The following is a 15,427-nucleotide window of genomic DNA, read 5'->3' on the forward strand; positions in this document are numbered from 1 at the left end:
CTCACTGTATGTGTGTGTGTGTGTGTGCAAATTTCTATGTAATATTGTACTACATAACACTAACATGGTATTAGCCTATGAACTCACACACATGTTCTAAAAAATAAATAGTCATGCAAATTAAATCAGTTTTACAGAGGAGAGGGTTTGTTTTTTGATGTGTGTGATGTGTGTTTGTGTGAGCAAGTGACTGTGTGTGCATGACTGTGTGTGTGTATGTGTGTGTGTGTGTGTGTGTGTGTGTGTGTGTGTGTGTGTGTTTGTGTGTGTGTGTGTGTGTGTGTGTGTGTGTGTGTGTGTGTGTGTGAAAGAGAGAGAGAGAGAGAGAGAGAGAGAGAGAGAGAGAGAGAGAGAGAGAGAGAGAGAGAGGTAGTGCGTGACAAAAAAGAATGAGCATTTTATTTGGTTTGTTGTCATATTTCATAGGGATTGTATTCTGTGTACACTGAGGTAGCCAACAACATTTTTGAGTCTTTACTAACATCATTTACTGTTGTTTGTATTGTATTCTCAGTGCAAATTTGCTTAAAAGGAGAAAAAATAGTTACATAGGCCAGTAAATATTACAAACAGCAATCCAGGGCACTCAAATCCTCCACCTGAGTTTCGGTTTCTTGGAAAGAGCGGGGAGAGAAAGTGGGAGGGAGAAGGCGATGTTTGGATTACTTCCTGCCCCGATGAGAAATTTTAATAGGGAGCGATGAATGTGAACATGAATGACTTTTATTTTAATGCGATAGATAACATTGCCGTGTGACCAAGAAGTTTAGGTGATTAATCTCCATGTTGAAACTCTCTTAATTTCTCTCTAAATTGTGGCAGCGGCGCGGCCACTACCTCGCAGAATTTCTCAGCGATCTGATTGGTTAAACAGCCTAATATAAAACTGAGGCGCAGTCCTCCCCGTTGCTATTGTATCACCTCTTTCAGTCCATAGTATTTTTTGTTCTTCCTCTCAGATAACCTGGTTAGTCAAACCAGTAGACTCGTTTGAGATGGCTCTGAACACGAGTAAGTATATTGTTGGGACTATTTTTTTACAGGCTGTTCACCGGATACAAATATAGCATGCGTATATGAAAACAGTTTTCTCACTATAGAAGTTTTTTAAACGTACATTTTAAATCAAATTAAACGTGAAAATGCATGTCTGGAGCACTGAAACGAGTTAACCCTTTTAGCCTACACCACCACACTTGCTGACAAAGAGTCTAATAATTCCTCAGGAAATAGCTCCTAAAGTGCTTTTTTTTTCTTTTTCTTTCTTTTTTTTAATGACTAAAATGCTCTCAGCTCACCGCTAGTTAATACCGCCGTCAGCTATTGTAGATTTTTCTAGTAGGAAAAGAAGTGACACTGAACATTAAAATTTAATACAGCGTGTTATGGTATCTTCATCTGTCAAACAGCTTTGTGTGAGGCACAGACCTCCACGCAGGATGAAAAAAAAAAATATTGTTAACGTGAATCCTCTCGGCCAGTTTGCTTGAGAAACGTATTTATTGGTAAAACTGCTTTTGTGCCTTGTTTATCGACCTATTGTTTTGTAGGCTACAAACTAGATTATTTAACTTCCTGTCCGAATCATCTTTTTATCCATGGTCACCCAGTTTTAATCACTGTTTGGCCCACAGTGCTGCACTCCCCTTGCAGGGATAAGTTTCATTTCTGCAGAAGGCAGACTGGTAACCAGTGACTATGGCCCCTCCCCCAACATGTGACATCATATTAACGCTCATCTGTAGAGGAAATAATATGAAAATGTAGCCAAATTGTTTTTCTCAGTGGGAGATATTAAAAACTCTGAATACTGAGCTGGTATTGACTATACTGACTAGCCCTGCAGTTGCAAGGCAGGCTGTAGTGTCCGTCAGATGTCATTCAAATATGAGTGATAATGATATGACCTGTACAAATGTCACATTACACATTTCAGTCAAAACTTAATCTAATCATAGTCTAATATCACAGAAACAGTCCGCTTCTAACTAGTCACCCTCCTGTTACCTTCAGATTTACTGACATCAGTTGGGGTCAATTTGACTCAAGAAATGTAAACCAAGTTTATGTGTCAGGTACTTGATGTGTCTTGTTGACTACCTAAATAGCCCTTTAATAAAACATAATCCCACCCCCTTATACATCAAAGTTGTTGTGGGAATCATGTTTTTCCTTCCCAGTGTCACACGGTTGTGGCACTACAACAGGAGTGGTGGGGGCCCGAAAGCAGAGGAAAGTTTTTTGACTATAATAAATGTCATATTGTAGTTCCTCAGTGTCATCCAGTGTGTGTAAAATGTTGATATTTTGTATATGTTTTATACAGCTGAAACAACCTGGGGTCAAATTAACCCCCCCCCCCCCCCCAAAAAAAAAAGATGCTTATTATGTATTTAGAGGTGTTACACATTGACTGCGGTGGATGAGGCAAAAATGTATTGAACATCTTGTCTCCTTGGAGTGTTCCTTGAAAAGTAACTGGAACCTGGTGAAAAAACAGCCAGGGCACAGGATGGGGTTCAGTGTTTCTTTGTAACTGTTGCTTCATCATAATCCTCATATGACATCATATACTGTAATTTATCTCCAGCATACTTCACAATTTCTTAAATTTTAATTCATTTTCATTTGCTGCCTTTGGGGTGCAAAACATGGCTCTACCATTTACATACATACTAGTAATTTTGTTGACTCTGTATGTTTCTGTTATGCAACATCTCTCCCTAAGTATGCCGAAGCTGAGATCGCTCTGTCAGCTGTTCTAGCATGTGACAAGTCTCAGCCTCAGTATTTAAAAAGTGTGTTCAAGTCTGTCTCAACTACCATGCAAATGTTTTCTCTTTTCTTTTCTTCTTTTCCCTGCTTGTTTTGTAACTTTTTTTTTTTTTTTTTTTTTTTTTTTTACTGGGACTGTTGGTTTTTATCCAAGAGGGAGAGAAAAAATGGGCAAGTGCATGTTGTCAGCCGCTTACGACTGAATTAGAAAGTGAAGAAAATCACCTGTTGATTCTGTGGTTGATCAACCCTTTTCCTCAAACTTTTTTACAACAGGATGGATATTGTTGAAAGTAAGTGCCTGCACTTGTAGACAATGTATGAGAAGGCATTTCTCTGACATTACACACCAAGGTCTCATGTTACATTCCTCTGTGTGTGAAGATCAGTGGTGGACAAAGTACACAACTTGAGTCAAAGTTGGATACTCTTGGTCACTTCACAAACAAGTGAAAGTTGCTCAGCCAAATTTTTACTTGAGTTTAAGGTTCTGTGGTACTTAATTTTAAAAAAATATTCAGGTATTCAAAAGTACATTTTCTTTTTATTTTCAACACATTGCTGTGTTGTTTTCATAATGCATCTACAGAAACTCATAACTCTTTAAGACCACCTGATGAATGCACCGACTTCGTTGTAGAATCACTCTGCTACAGAAATGTACTGACCAGTGCCAGATTAGTCGTTTGTACTTTAACAAAATGGAACAGATGCGTTCTACTTTGAAAGTGGATGTTTTGCTTTCACTTGTCTCACAGTGGATGATGTAGCTATACTTTTACATCAAACCCTGTTGAGAGCGTGTACTGTGATTGTTTTTTCAGCTGTGAGGAACACAGTGTGCAACCAATTGCAAAGAAAAAAAAAACAGCTGACATCAAAGCTTCCAGACTTTCCAAAAAAAACCAAAAAAAAAAAACCAAACTCAAGTAAAATACAGATACTCAAAAAATGTACTTAATTACAGTACTGCAGTAAATGACTGTACTTCATTACTGTCCACCACTTGTGAATATTAATGTTGGAATTTGTTAAAATAACTGGTTTGCTTCCCTGTTTCCACCGACAGACTCTTCTCCAGTTGTTACTGACATGAGGATTGTTATAGTGGGGAAGACGGGATCAGGGAAGAGTGCCACAGGTAACACCATCCTGGGACGAAAAGTCTTTCACACGGAGGAGCTCTCTCCATCATCTGTGACAATTTGCTGTGCCAAAGAGAAAAGCCACTTTGATGAAAGAAGCGTCACTGTCATTGACACTCCTGGGGCCTTTGACACAAAGATGATGGAGGCCCAGCTGAAAAGTGAAATAGACAGATGTATCAGCCTGTCGCTCCCAGGACCCCATGTGTTCCTGCTGGTGATTAGCCTGATGGCAAGGTTCACAAAGGAGGAGGAGAATGCTGTGAAGTGGATCAAGGACAGCTTTGGTGGAGAAGCTTCCAGGTATATTCTGGTACTTTTCACCGGGGGAGACAAGCTCAAGGAGAAGACAGTCGACACCTGTCTTGACCAGTGCCCCGAGCTCAAGGAGGTTGTCAGTGGCTGTGCAGGCTACTTTGTGTTTGACAACACCCGCATAGATAATCGCACTCAGGTGTCTGATCTCTTTGAAAAGATAGAGGAGATAGTGAAATCAAATGGAGGTCACTATACCAGTGACATATATGAAGAGGCCCAGAGAAAGATGAAAGAAAATGAGAAGTGGTCGAAGTGGGGAGATAACATGAACTCTCTCAGTAATGGTCTAATAACGGCATCAGTATTTACCATGGCTGTTGCTAACCCTCCTCTTCGTGTCCTTGCCGTGGTGGCAGAGGAACTAGCATTTACAGCCAGAGCAGGCTCTGCTGTCATGGCCGCTGGCGCAGGGATTTCTAAAGTCCTTGGGAAGTGGATGAAACCTAAAAAAGACAACCAGGACAGTCAGTGATGTCGGTCCATCTTTGGATCCAAATGTAGACACGTCTTTTTAAGCCAGTGCCTTTATGACATCACTTGACTACAAAATAGTCATATTTTGTCTGCTTTTAGTGATATACTGTTATATATAATGTTATCCTGGAATGACTAACTTCATAGATACTGATGCTCTATATAGCTGTACTGTTATCTTTGTACTCATGGTACCAAACAAACAATGACATTAGCATTATACCCGGAGTCAATGGGGAAAAAGCTACCATGTAAAAATTCAAGTAAAACTTGAAGTAGATCCCTTTGGTTACCATGACAACACAGTTAACACGACCTACGGTCCCCTATGTCAGTGTTGGTGAATAACTAGTTACATGTAAATAAATTACAGAATGAATGTAATTGTAATTAGTTACAATTACTGAGGGGAAAAAATGTTGGTGATTACATAGGGGTTAAATCTAAACATATTGTCTTTGGTAAAAAAGCATACATATAGAATATGATATTCCTTCTGATACTTTGCAAGTTTTCTCCGTGCAGGAATGTCTTCTTTTGACATATTTCCAGACAATATGGGTCAGCAAAGCAGTTGGGACAAATTTGAGTGCAACAGCATCGAGGGCAGGATACAAGGAGCTGTCTCTATGTTTAGACAAATGAATGGAATTCATTTGGGGTTCATTTCACACTTTGTGCATTTTTATTGGTTCTGTTTGAATTTCAAAATCAGTGCACCTTGCTCTAATCAACCAGTCTGCCATGCCTACGCCCAGCTGACCATGAGAAGACACTGTGCTCTTTGTGATCTACATACTTGTGTTTTGTTTTGGTACTTGTGCTTAAAAATCAAAACATTCAAATCTTAATTCAAGTTATATTGAAGAACTTTTGATAAAAATTTGACAGTAATCAGTGTTGTGTTCTGTTGTGTTTTGCATTGCCTTGTTTAAACTCATGTTTTTAGGACTTTCAGCTTTACTGACCAGTTTAAAACATTTGTCAGAAAAGTAATCAAAAAGTAATAAATGAAATAAGTTACATTGATGAAATAATTAAATTGGTTACATTACTTATTACATTTTTAATAGGGTAATAATTAATCTGTAAACCATTACATTTCAAAAGTAACCTTCTTAACACTATTTTAAAATGATGTTTAAAATGACTTAATACAACAAAATTAATTAATTGCACTTGCTTAAAACAACTGTGGTGGTCACCGAGTACAGAAAACTTAATTTAAAGTAGTTTGTGGGCAAACATAATGAAGACATCATGTTGATTTGGGAAATCAGAGAAAACATACAGAGTGAAGGCCGGCATTAATGTAAATTTCAGGTTGGGACAAAGTTGCACAAAAAAAGTAAAAAGTAAAAAAAAAACAAAAAAAAAAAACAAAGTTTAAAAAAAGTAAATCTGTTATAGCGTTAAACCAATCAAATGGTCTGAATATTCATTTAGAGAAAGGTGGTTTGCTATTCCATTTTCCCTTTTCTGAAACTATTTGAGATATTTAGTGGATGGGACGGAAACTTAACCGATCAGCTGGACTCAGGCTAATCTTAGCAAACAGGTCAGAATGAACTGGTTTTGTGGACGGTCATTCAACAATAGGAGGATGTGATGCAGCCTAGAGGTTTGGCTCTTTCCTCCCTTGTAAACAACTAAAAGTCATTGTGTGATTATGCTCAGAGAATCTAATGTCTATCAGTTAAAGAGCTTAAATGTTGTATTTAACGTTGTTTAAACTGTACACAGCATACAATCCATGTTCATGCAGGCACTTAGCATATTCATAGTGTTGTTGACATCCAGCACAGGGATGTGCATTTTCAAATGTAAATTGAAGACAATACAAGGAAATAGGAAGCCCCTTCTCCATAGGTCAAAAGGGGGCTTCCAGAAGTTTCCCAGAGAGCCGATGTGTGGCTAGAACCAAGTTCAGTTCACAATCCAGAGCTGAAACAAGGCGGTTGAGGCCATCTTGGCTTTGGAAAAGAGGGATCCAACATCATGTCTGAAGGTAATATTATTTGTTTTGATGTTAAAAATAAGGCAGCATTGATCCTACAGTGTATTAGTACTGTGTGAAGTGATAATGCGTTCTGTTTGTGGACTACTTTAGAGCATGAGTATAAAATGAGGGCAAAATGTAGGCAGTATTTTGTCATATCTTGTCTATTTTCATCTGTTTGCTATAATTTCACATCGCAGCTGTGCCTCTGAGAGAGAAAAAACAGAGAACCCTTCCCCGGTCTGATGGGTGTGGTCTGTCTGGCCATGACGGTATGTTCATTCATTGGATTGTTCTAGATGCTTCTAAATTAGTCATGAATGAATAGAGATATTTTTCATCTCATTGCAGACTATTATGGCAAGGAATCATTTTCTTCCTTGCTATGCTCTATGTTCATTTTGTGTCTGCATTTTCAGCTCTGGATTTGTCTGGGGGGCTGAGGATAGTCCTGGTGGGCAAGACTGGATCAGGGAAGAGTGCAACAGGAAACACCATCCTGGGGAGGGCAGCCTTCAAAGAGGACCCAAGCCCTGTTTCTGTGACAAAACACTGCGAGAGGCAGAGTGGAGAAGTGGACGGGACCATGGTCCACGTCATCGACACGCCAGGGCTGTTTGACACCATTGTTACAGAGGAGGAATTAAAGACAAAGATAGAAGAGTGTGTCAAAATGTCAGTCCCCGGCCCTCATGCCTTTCTGTTGGTGATCAGGCTTGGAGTGAGGTTCACTGAAGAGGAGAGAAACGCCGTCAAGTGGATCCAGGATAACTTTGGAGACGATGCCTCCATGTACACCATCATGCTGTTTACGTGTAAAGATCAGGCAAAAGCCGACAATGCTCTGAAGGAGTGCAAGGAGCTGCGGAGACTCTCAATCACATTTGGACGCAGATACCACGCCTTCAACAACAACGACGCAGATGACCGGGTTCAGGTCAAAGATCTGATCACAATGATCAAGGAAATGGTACATGATAACGGGGGAAAGCACTACACAAACGAGATGTATGAAAAAGCTCAGAGAAAGCTCAGAGAGGAGGAGGAGCGGAAGACACAGGAGGAGGAGAAGAAGAAAGAGGAGGAGAGGAAAATGTGGGATGCAGAGAGAGAAAAGAAAGAGAAAGAGAGAGCAAAGGAGAAAAATGTTAGAAAAAAGAATATACGTGCGGCATCAGCTGCTGCTATTGTGCTGGTGTTGGTTGGCATGGTTATAGCAGTAGGAGCAAACCAGACAGTGGCCCTGTGTCTAGGAGCTCCAGCACTCATACTAGGAGTGCTTTGTGGCATTGCTGCCCTGGGCATATGGAAAGGAGTAAATTGCAGACGCAGAGCAAATAATCCAGTATAACTTAGAGCAGACTGGCACTCATAGTATAGTATAATGGATCCACAGTGACATGCATCAGTATTGGCATGTTTATGGTTGTTATTGGTCCTGTGCACCACTGATTCTGGCCATATTCCACATAACACACCTAGTACTGTCACTGATGAAACTCATGAAAGAATTATTTCTGCATCCTGTTCCTAAATTATACAGTGTCAACAATGCAAAACACAAGTACAAGACATAAACTCAGTCGACTATATCCACTAAAATCGGAGTTGCAGACGTACAAACAGTATGAAATATAAAACTTTATTTCAGTTGTCTACTGTTTTATGGTTTCAATTTTTCACAACTTTGCCATACACTGCTTTAAACATGAGGCGCAGATCTTGACTCGTACATGAACTGACATTTTGTTATTAACAAACAAATGTAAGTTTTAATAATGTGAGAACATAATGTTTTTTTTGTTTGTTTTTTATATATATACATCTTGTGCATTTTGTGAATACATTTCTGCACAGGCTAAATTATACAATAAAATGACCAAGAAGCACATGCACACGGATGAATTTGTGTTTCCAGTGTTTCAGGTTCTTAAACCGTGACTATGCTGTTTCCCTCTCTGTGTGTTACAAACTCACTTCCTTCAAGGAAACGAGAGACAATAGCAAACATCTGCCAAGGGATCACATTTGAATGACGTAAACTTCTAAAAAGAGTAGCTACTCACTATCCTGCCAAAATGCCACTGCCAGCACATTTTTTTTATGGCACAAGTAGGGGCCTTTAAAAGTACATTCCATAATAAACTGCAGGCTATGTCAGACGCACATGGAAAAAGAAAAAGTTGTCCTATTTACAGGTCTCTACCAACAGAGGACTAATTATTATAGAGAAAACACCGTAAGCACATTTTAATTCTCACCAAGTGGCAGGCATAGTTTTGGTTGGAAAGGAAACAAGTGAATTTGGATTACTCCCTTCAGGGGGAAAAAAAATTGTATGAGTTCACCCATTTCATGAGATAAATAATTATACACAACAAAGGTTACGAAAAATCTTTATTTCTTTGTCTTTAAAAAACCCATGTAATAAATCTCAGGCATGAATCAATAGTGAATAGTGAAAAGTCAAATTTACTGCAGACTGATTTAAAAATTGTAATTTCTTTTCTACAAATAATTATATCAACCTTCATCTTTGTTCCAGACCAATGTTGTTGGATGTTAAATAACTGACTCCACTTTCATATCCTGACTGTGAGCTCTCTGACCTCAGTTTTACAACTGATGGAACCGTTTGCCCCAATCAGCAGGAACATATCCCAATGGGAGAAATCTGACTGGTGCAAAATCAGCAAAGGTATCCCAACAAATTGTCAGCTGGATTAGCAAGAGGAGAGACTGCCATCTACTGGTAACAGCAGGGATGGCATAAAGGATCAGAATCAAATCACAATCAGATTCATAGCCAAGTAAGGTCATGTGCAGACAGCCAGCCCAAATCCATTTTTGTATCCAGACTGATTATAACAAAGTCTGGACAACAAAAATGTGATTGAAATGTGATTCTTCTGGCTGTGAGGGAAGTGCATCAGAGCAGCCGGGCAGAATCCATGCTGCTACTAGCAGAGTGGTATGGAGGACAACACAGAGAATAACAGACTGTGGACAGATGCTGAAATAAATTGTCTGGTGACACTTTGGGAGAAGGCTGTATGCTTCCTGTATGTTTCCCCTTTTCCGCATTAGAAAATTGCATCAACAATGTATGTAGTTACTGACACCTATGCTGCTACCACAAGAATGTCTGGTGATGTCTGGAGACACAAATCTGATGTGATCATTTGCAATAACAGTGCAGACAGTCTTTCTTAATGATCTGATTTGGGAAACAGAGCCCATTTGCTTGCAGTCTGAACAAGGCTGAAGTTTGCCCATACAAGGAATTTGGCTTGGTGATGTGATGCATATCAATCAAAATAAATAAAGTAAGAAAAGGTAAGAGAAAATAAACAAGTGTCTCTATAATGTGAACAAGTGCCTATACAAAGTAGGTGTGCAGAGATGTTATTTTCTCTATCTGTATCTGTTCAACCAAGTAATTTGTCTGTGTGTTTATCTGAATAGAAGACCAGGTACTGGGTATGGTTTATACTGGAAGTCATGTTAAATCAGGTAAGTCAAGTATTTTCCTACTCAATGCAATTGTGTTTTCAAAGCATCAAACCAACTTAATATTTGCATATAAATAATTATGAAATATATCACCACATTCTCACACTGTGCTGAGCTACAGGGAGAACCATCTCAGTCTGATCAGTGCACAATCAGATAGAAAAACTAAGCAGACTGTTAGAACATGAATGTGATAATGAAAACACTGAACGTCTCACTTGATTCAAGAATTTATTTCACCCAAACCCTCCAGTTTACACACAAACTGATACAAGAGACATACTGAGGATACAATATATTATAAAGCACCAATTACAAACAACCAAAAGAGACAGGTCTTATAGCGGAGATTGTTCTTCCAAATGAAGAAACAGTGGTTTACAACTCTCTAATATATATTTGGAGACAAAACGGAAATGAAAATGAAAGTGGAAATGAAGAGTGAAATGGAGTGATCTTTGCTTACAAGAAATTACTGTACCAGAATAACTCTACTGTTTAGTATCTTTCCAAAAATTGTCAAACATTTCTTTAGTGCATTCATAGCCTCCAGTGGCTGCAAGCAATGCGCCAACACCAATGAGAACGGGTGAGGAAAAAAGTGCTCCTCCACCAACTGCTGCCATGCTAGCAAGATATATCTTTTTACACCAAGCAATTTTTTCCTCCTCTGCTCTGATCCTTTCCTCCTCCTCCCTCCTTTTTTGCTTTTCCTCCTCCGCCTTCCTTGTTATCTCCTTCTGGGCTTGCAGGTACATCTCACTGGTGTAGTGTCTTCCTCCATTGAAGTCCACCATCTTCTCTATCTTCTCTAGAAGTTCTTGGACCTGGCTATGGCTGGCTCCCTCGCCATTGATGAGTGAATGGTATCTTCCTCCACAAGACCTGACCAGTTCGCGTAAACTGAGGCTCTCTCTCATATAGTCCTCCACAGTTTTATCCATTAGCAGGTCTGCATGTGTAAACAGGACCATGGTGTACGAGGAGGCACCTGACCCAAAATTATTCTGGATCCACTCCACAGCCTTCCTCTCCTCCTCTGTGTGTCTCGCCTTCAGACTGATCACCAGCAGAAATGCATGGGGTCCAGGAACAGATTGATAAATGCACTCCTCTATTTTGCCTTTCACATCCCTCTTTGTCTTTTGTGTGTCAAACAGCCCTGGGGTGTCAATAACAACAATCTCTCTTCCAGCATTTGTAACTTGTTCTTTCTGACAACGTGTTGTCACAGACTCAGGTGACATCCCCTCTTTAAAGACATTTCTACTCCCCAGGATGGTGTTTCCAGTCGCACTCTTCCCAGATCCAGTTTTTCCAACCAGAATAAGTCTCAGATCTTTCAGATGCTTTGATTCTGTGGATCATTAAAGAATGACTGTATTAGCGTCACTTAAAATATTCAGTAGTGTGCATATTTGTGTGGGTCTGTTTTTGACTACCTTTGGGGAAACACACTGGTCTTTAAACCTGCTGATTGGGAACGGCTTGTGCAACTGGGGACAGAAGTCGTGTCCCCATTTGGAAAAAGCTGCTTTTTTGGGTCAGTGATTAGCTGAAGGATTAGGGTTAGGCACGTAGTGATGGTTGAGGTTGGGGTAAATCTCCAGGAAATGACTTCAAATCTATGAAATGTCCCCCAGAGTGACCTAGTAGTAGTAAGTAAATGTCTGTATGCATGTGTGCATTTGTATGTGTCTGTGTGTGCATGTGCGAGAGCATGCACATGTATGTGAGCTTGCATGTGAGTGAAAATGACATATTTGAAATTTAATAAAATTTATTGCTCACAGTTTTATATCTATCTATCTATCTATCTATCAATAGATAGATAGATAGATAGATAGATAGATAGATGCACATAAAATAGCAATAACTTCTAATTCTAGACAAATTCAACTTCTTAACTTGATGGTGCTTTAGATGACATCACTTGTGAGATGAAAAAATTAAAACAGTTGAAAATGCATTGGCAGACACTGACGTGTGCACTTAACTACTAACATACTCAACATCAGTCATGACACTGCATTTTGGAAATAAACTTGTAGCTAAAGTGATTTTAAAACATTGTATTATCATATTGAATGCTGAACGTCATGTAAGTGTGTTCAGCTTTACCTTTGTGCTGGCTCTGACACTGAGCAGTGAGGATTAGAGCACACAGTGTGATCAGTGCAAGCAGGGTGCAACCTGGGATCCAACTTCTTCCCTGGGACATCGCTATAGTTGTAGTCTCTCTCGAAATCTAAAAAACACAACAATCAGGATAATACAGATAGGTTGTCATGTTGATATCATCAGATCAAAACAGATGCTGGTTAGCATATGAGCTTTATCATCATAATGAAAAGACACAGTAGGTCTTTATTGTAGGCAAAGTGTACTCTGCATTCATCTTACAAAAATGTAATTCTTTACAAACCTGCTGATTCCTTGTAGGCAGAAGAGAGGAAGCCCTTCAAAGTAACTAAGCGTCTGACTGCCTCCTGTTTATGCTGTCAAAGAAAAAGGCTTGGCTTTGAGGTCAGTTTCACTTTCCTTGAAACTAGTCATATGTGCATATGAGTCAGCTGAAAACAATAGGAAGGCAAATATATCCAGGAACAAGAGGTGGCCAAACCAGAAAAGCCATACTGATGTCAAGAGGGATGGCATAAAGGTGTAGGGGTGTGTGTGTGTGTGTGTGCGTGTGTGCGTGCGTGCGTGCGTGCGTGCGTGCGTGCGCGCGTGTGTGTGTGTGTGTGTGTGTGTGTGTTCCCCAGACAGTTTTTACAGTTTTTTCGATTGCTTACACACTAAGAACATATGCTTAAACCAATGTGACAAAAATTTAACTCACTGTAACTAAAGCTTAAACACAGCGTGGCCATACCTTAGACACATGTGCTGCTTTGAACTGTGTTTGCAATTCTGCACCACACTTCCACCTTAACACTAGACACATGTGGTTACCATTGGGAAAAGACTTATGTTCAAAATATACAACACATCATGTAATTAGAAAACCTGAGACACACACATGAAAGCACTTATTTACAGTTTTTTGAAATTGCTAAAACACAAAACCCAATTCTCTAAACCAAATGTCTCTTAGTCCTGCGCCAGCCTTTGTCATGCCATGGACAATGACATGGTCGAACTCTTCTTCCTCTGCCTCTGCCTCTGTCCATTGTGGTGTACGTTTGGAACCTTCAGCAAACTGTGCACTCTGAACTGGCTTTTATAGGTGTGGTCACATCATTTGCAACAAGTGTCTTCAATTTTGAGTTGTTATGTTTAATGAATGAAGCCAGGTGTGTTCATTGTGTTTTGCTGACTGTGGCAAGCATTTTGCATCACATGAGCTTTGAATTGAGAATTTGAGCAGAGTTTTTTGCAACTTGTGTTTTAGCAAGACAAAATGTGTTTAGATTTATGAGAAAAGGAGGATTGCGTTTTGTGAATTGTGTCTTCATGTGAAATGTGTTTATGGTTTTGGCAAATGGGGGCTAGTTTTATTAAATGTGTTTAGAGAACTGGCCATTTGGTTTAGAGAATTGGGTTTTGTGTTTTAGCAGTTTCAAAAAACTGTATTGTGTTGCTGCTGATCTGAAAGTGTGTTCACATGATGGAAATGTGTATCCTTTTGTCATCAGAGTTACATTTTAACAAAGGATTTTTAAGTTTTGATGACAGTGTTTCAGTTTGCCATGAATATGAATGGTTTATTTCCAGGTGTTGTGTCTTATTTACATTGTGTTTAGAGTTTTGGCACAGTGAGCGAAGCATTTGCAAAATGAGTTCAAGCAATCAAAACAACAACAACAAAAAAAAAACCTGTATTTATGTATGGCAACTCAGAAACCATGGTTTCAAAACAGTAAATACATAGGCTAATGAGGCCTAATGTCAATGGAGTGAGGGCCATGTAAATGACTCATATGAGAAGTGTTGTGCAAAAGAGCATGAAACATGTATGAATCCAATGAAAAGGTATGAACCCATTTGCAAAAGAAAACTTCTGCTGTGGTTTGTAGGTGAAGATGACGACAAAGTGGATCCCAGTTTCATTATACTCAAAAAAGTGATTGAAAAAAAACTGTACTGTACTGTAAAGTATAGTATACTGTATACTGTATACAGTTTTTGAGTTGACACCTTTCTTATTTATTTTTATTTTTTGGTTATTTTGGACACCCAATGAGCGCTGGGATAGGCTCCAGCAACCCCCTGCGACCCTTGTGAGGATAAGCGGTTTGGACAATGGATGGATGGTTATTTTGGAAACAGTTGTTACTGTGAAAAAGATGCTTGATTTCTATTTTGAGCTTTGCAGAATTCTTTTTGAAGAAATAAATGAAAAGCAGTAAAAAAAAAAAAAAAAAAAATGTTAAGTATGTTAAGTAAAAATTTTGTGTTAAGTATGTTATTGTGTTGCTGCTGATGTGAAAGTGTGTTCATATGATGGGAATGTTTATCCTTTTGTCATCAGAGTTACATTTTGACAAAGGATTTTTAAGTTTTGATGACAGTGTTTCAATTTGCCATGAACGTGAGGGGTTTATTTCCAGGTGTTATGTCTTATTTGCTTGTGTTTAGAGTTTTGGCACAGTGAGCAAAGCATTTGCAAAATGAGTTCAAGCAATCAAAAAAAAAAAAAAAAAAACTGTAAGCAGAGGTTTACTGTTTACTCATGTTCGTTACAACTGATCATTGCTACCAGTATCAGCAATTTCTACTAGGGCTGTGTCCACTCACTGATCAGGAAGCGTGTAATGGGGGTGTATTTGAGTCATAGATGGGTAGGCAAGGATGTTTGTCATAGATTCAAGAAATAAAGGTGGAATGGGGTCTAAAATCATCCTGCTCAATGTCTATAACTGATTTTTAGAATTCCTTGCAATGCCCCTATGTGTTGTGTGTGTGTGTGTGTGTGTGTGTGTGTGTGCACGCCTGTTTGTTCCCACTCTATCATTTTATTTCTCTATCATCCTATTGCGTGCTAGTCAGCCTACGTCCCTCTATATTTATCTCATATCTCGTTCCATGATGTGTCTCCGGACGCTGTAAACAGGGACTGATTGGACTGTTGACTAACACAGCCCTTCATCTCTCAGTGCACTCGCTGTGGCCATCCGAAACATGTCACTCAACCCCTTACTTCTTCATCACAGAGGTGTTCAGGAAACGATGTAGTCTTGATAATGCTCTCTATGCTCTC

The 15,427-nt window shown here is 39.2% G+C and overlaps 2 protein-coding genes across 2 annotated transcripts; one reads left to right on the top strand and one right to left on the bottom strand.

Moving 5' to 3' along the window:
• Window positions 1-945: 945 nt before the first annotated feature.
• LOC115362299 (uncharacterized) lies at window positions 946-8,437 on the top strand. The gene is made up of 5 exons (XM_030056165.1): window positions 946-1,011; window positions 3,845-4,706; window positions 5,048-5,052; window positions 6,912-6,983; window positions 7,131-8,437. The coding sequence occupies exons 1-5, from the start codon at window positions 996-998 to the stop codon at window positions 8,060-8,062; spliced, it is 1,887 nt and encodes a 628-aa protein (XP_029912025.1). The 5' UTR covers window positions 946-995; the 3' UTR covers window positions 8,063-8,437.
• A 2,278-nt stretch (window positions 8,438-10,715) lies between these two features.
• Window positions 10,716-12,445, bottom strand: LOC115362306 (GTPase IMAP family member 7-like). The gene is made up of 2 exons (XM_030056177.1): window positions 12,346-12,445; window positions 10,716-11,581 (listed from the first exon to the last, which is right to left on the bottom strand). The coding sequence occupies exons 1-2, from the start codon at window positions 12,443-12,445 to the stop codon at window positions 10,716-10,718; spliced, it is 966 nt and encodes a 321-aa protein (XP_029912037.1).
• Between the last annotated feature and the right edge of the window lie 2,982 nt (window positions 12,446-15,427).

The sequence above is a fragment of the Myripristis murdjan genome, chromosome 1 (assembly GCF_902150065.1).
Source record: "Myripristis murdjan chromosome 1, fMyrMur1.1, whole genome shotgun sequence".
In the NCBI taxonomy this organism is placed as follows: Eukaryota; Metazoa; Chordata; class Actinopteri; order Holocentriformes; family Holocentridae; genus Myripristis; species Myripristis murdjan.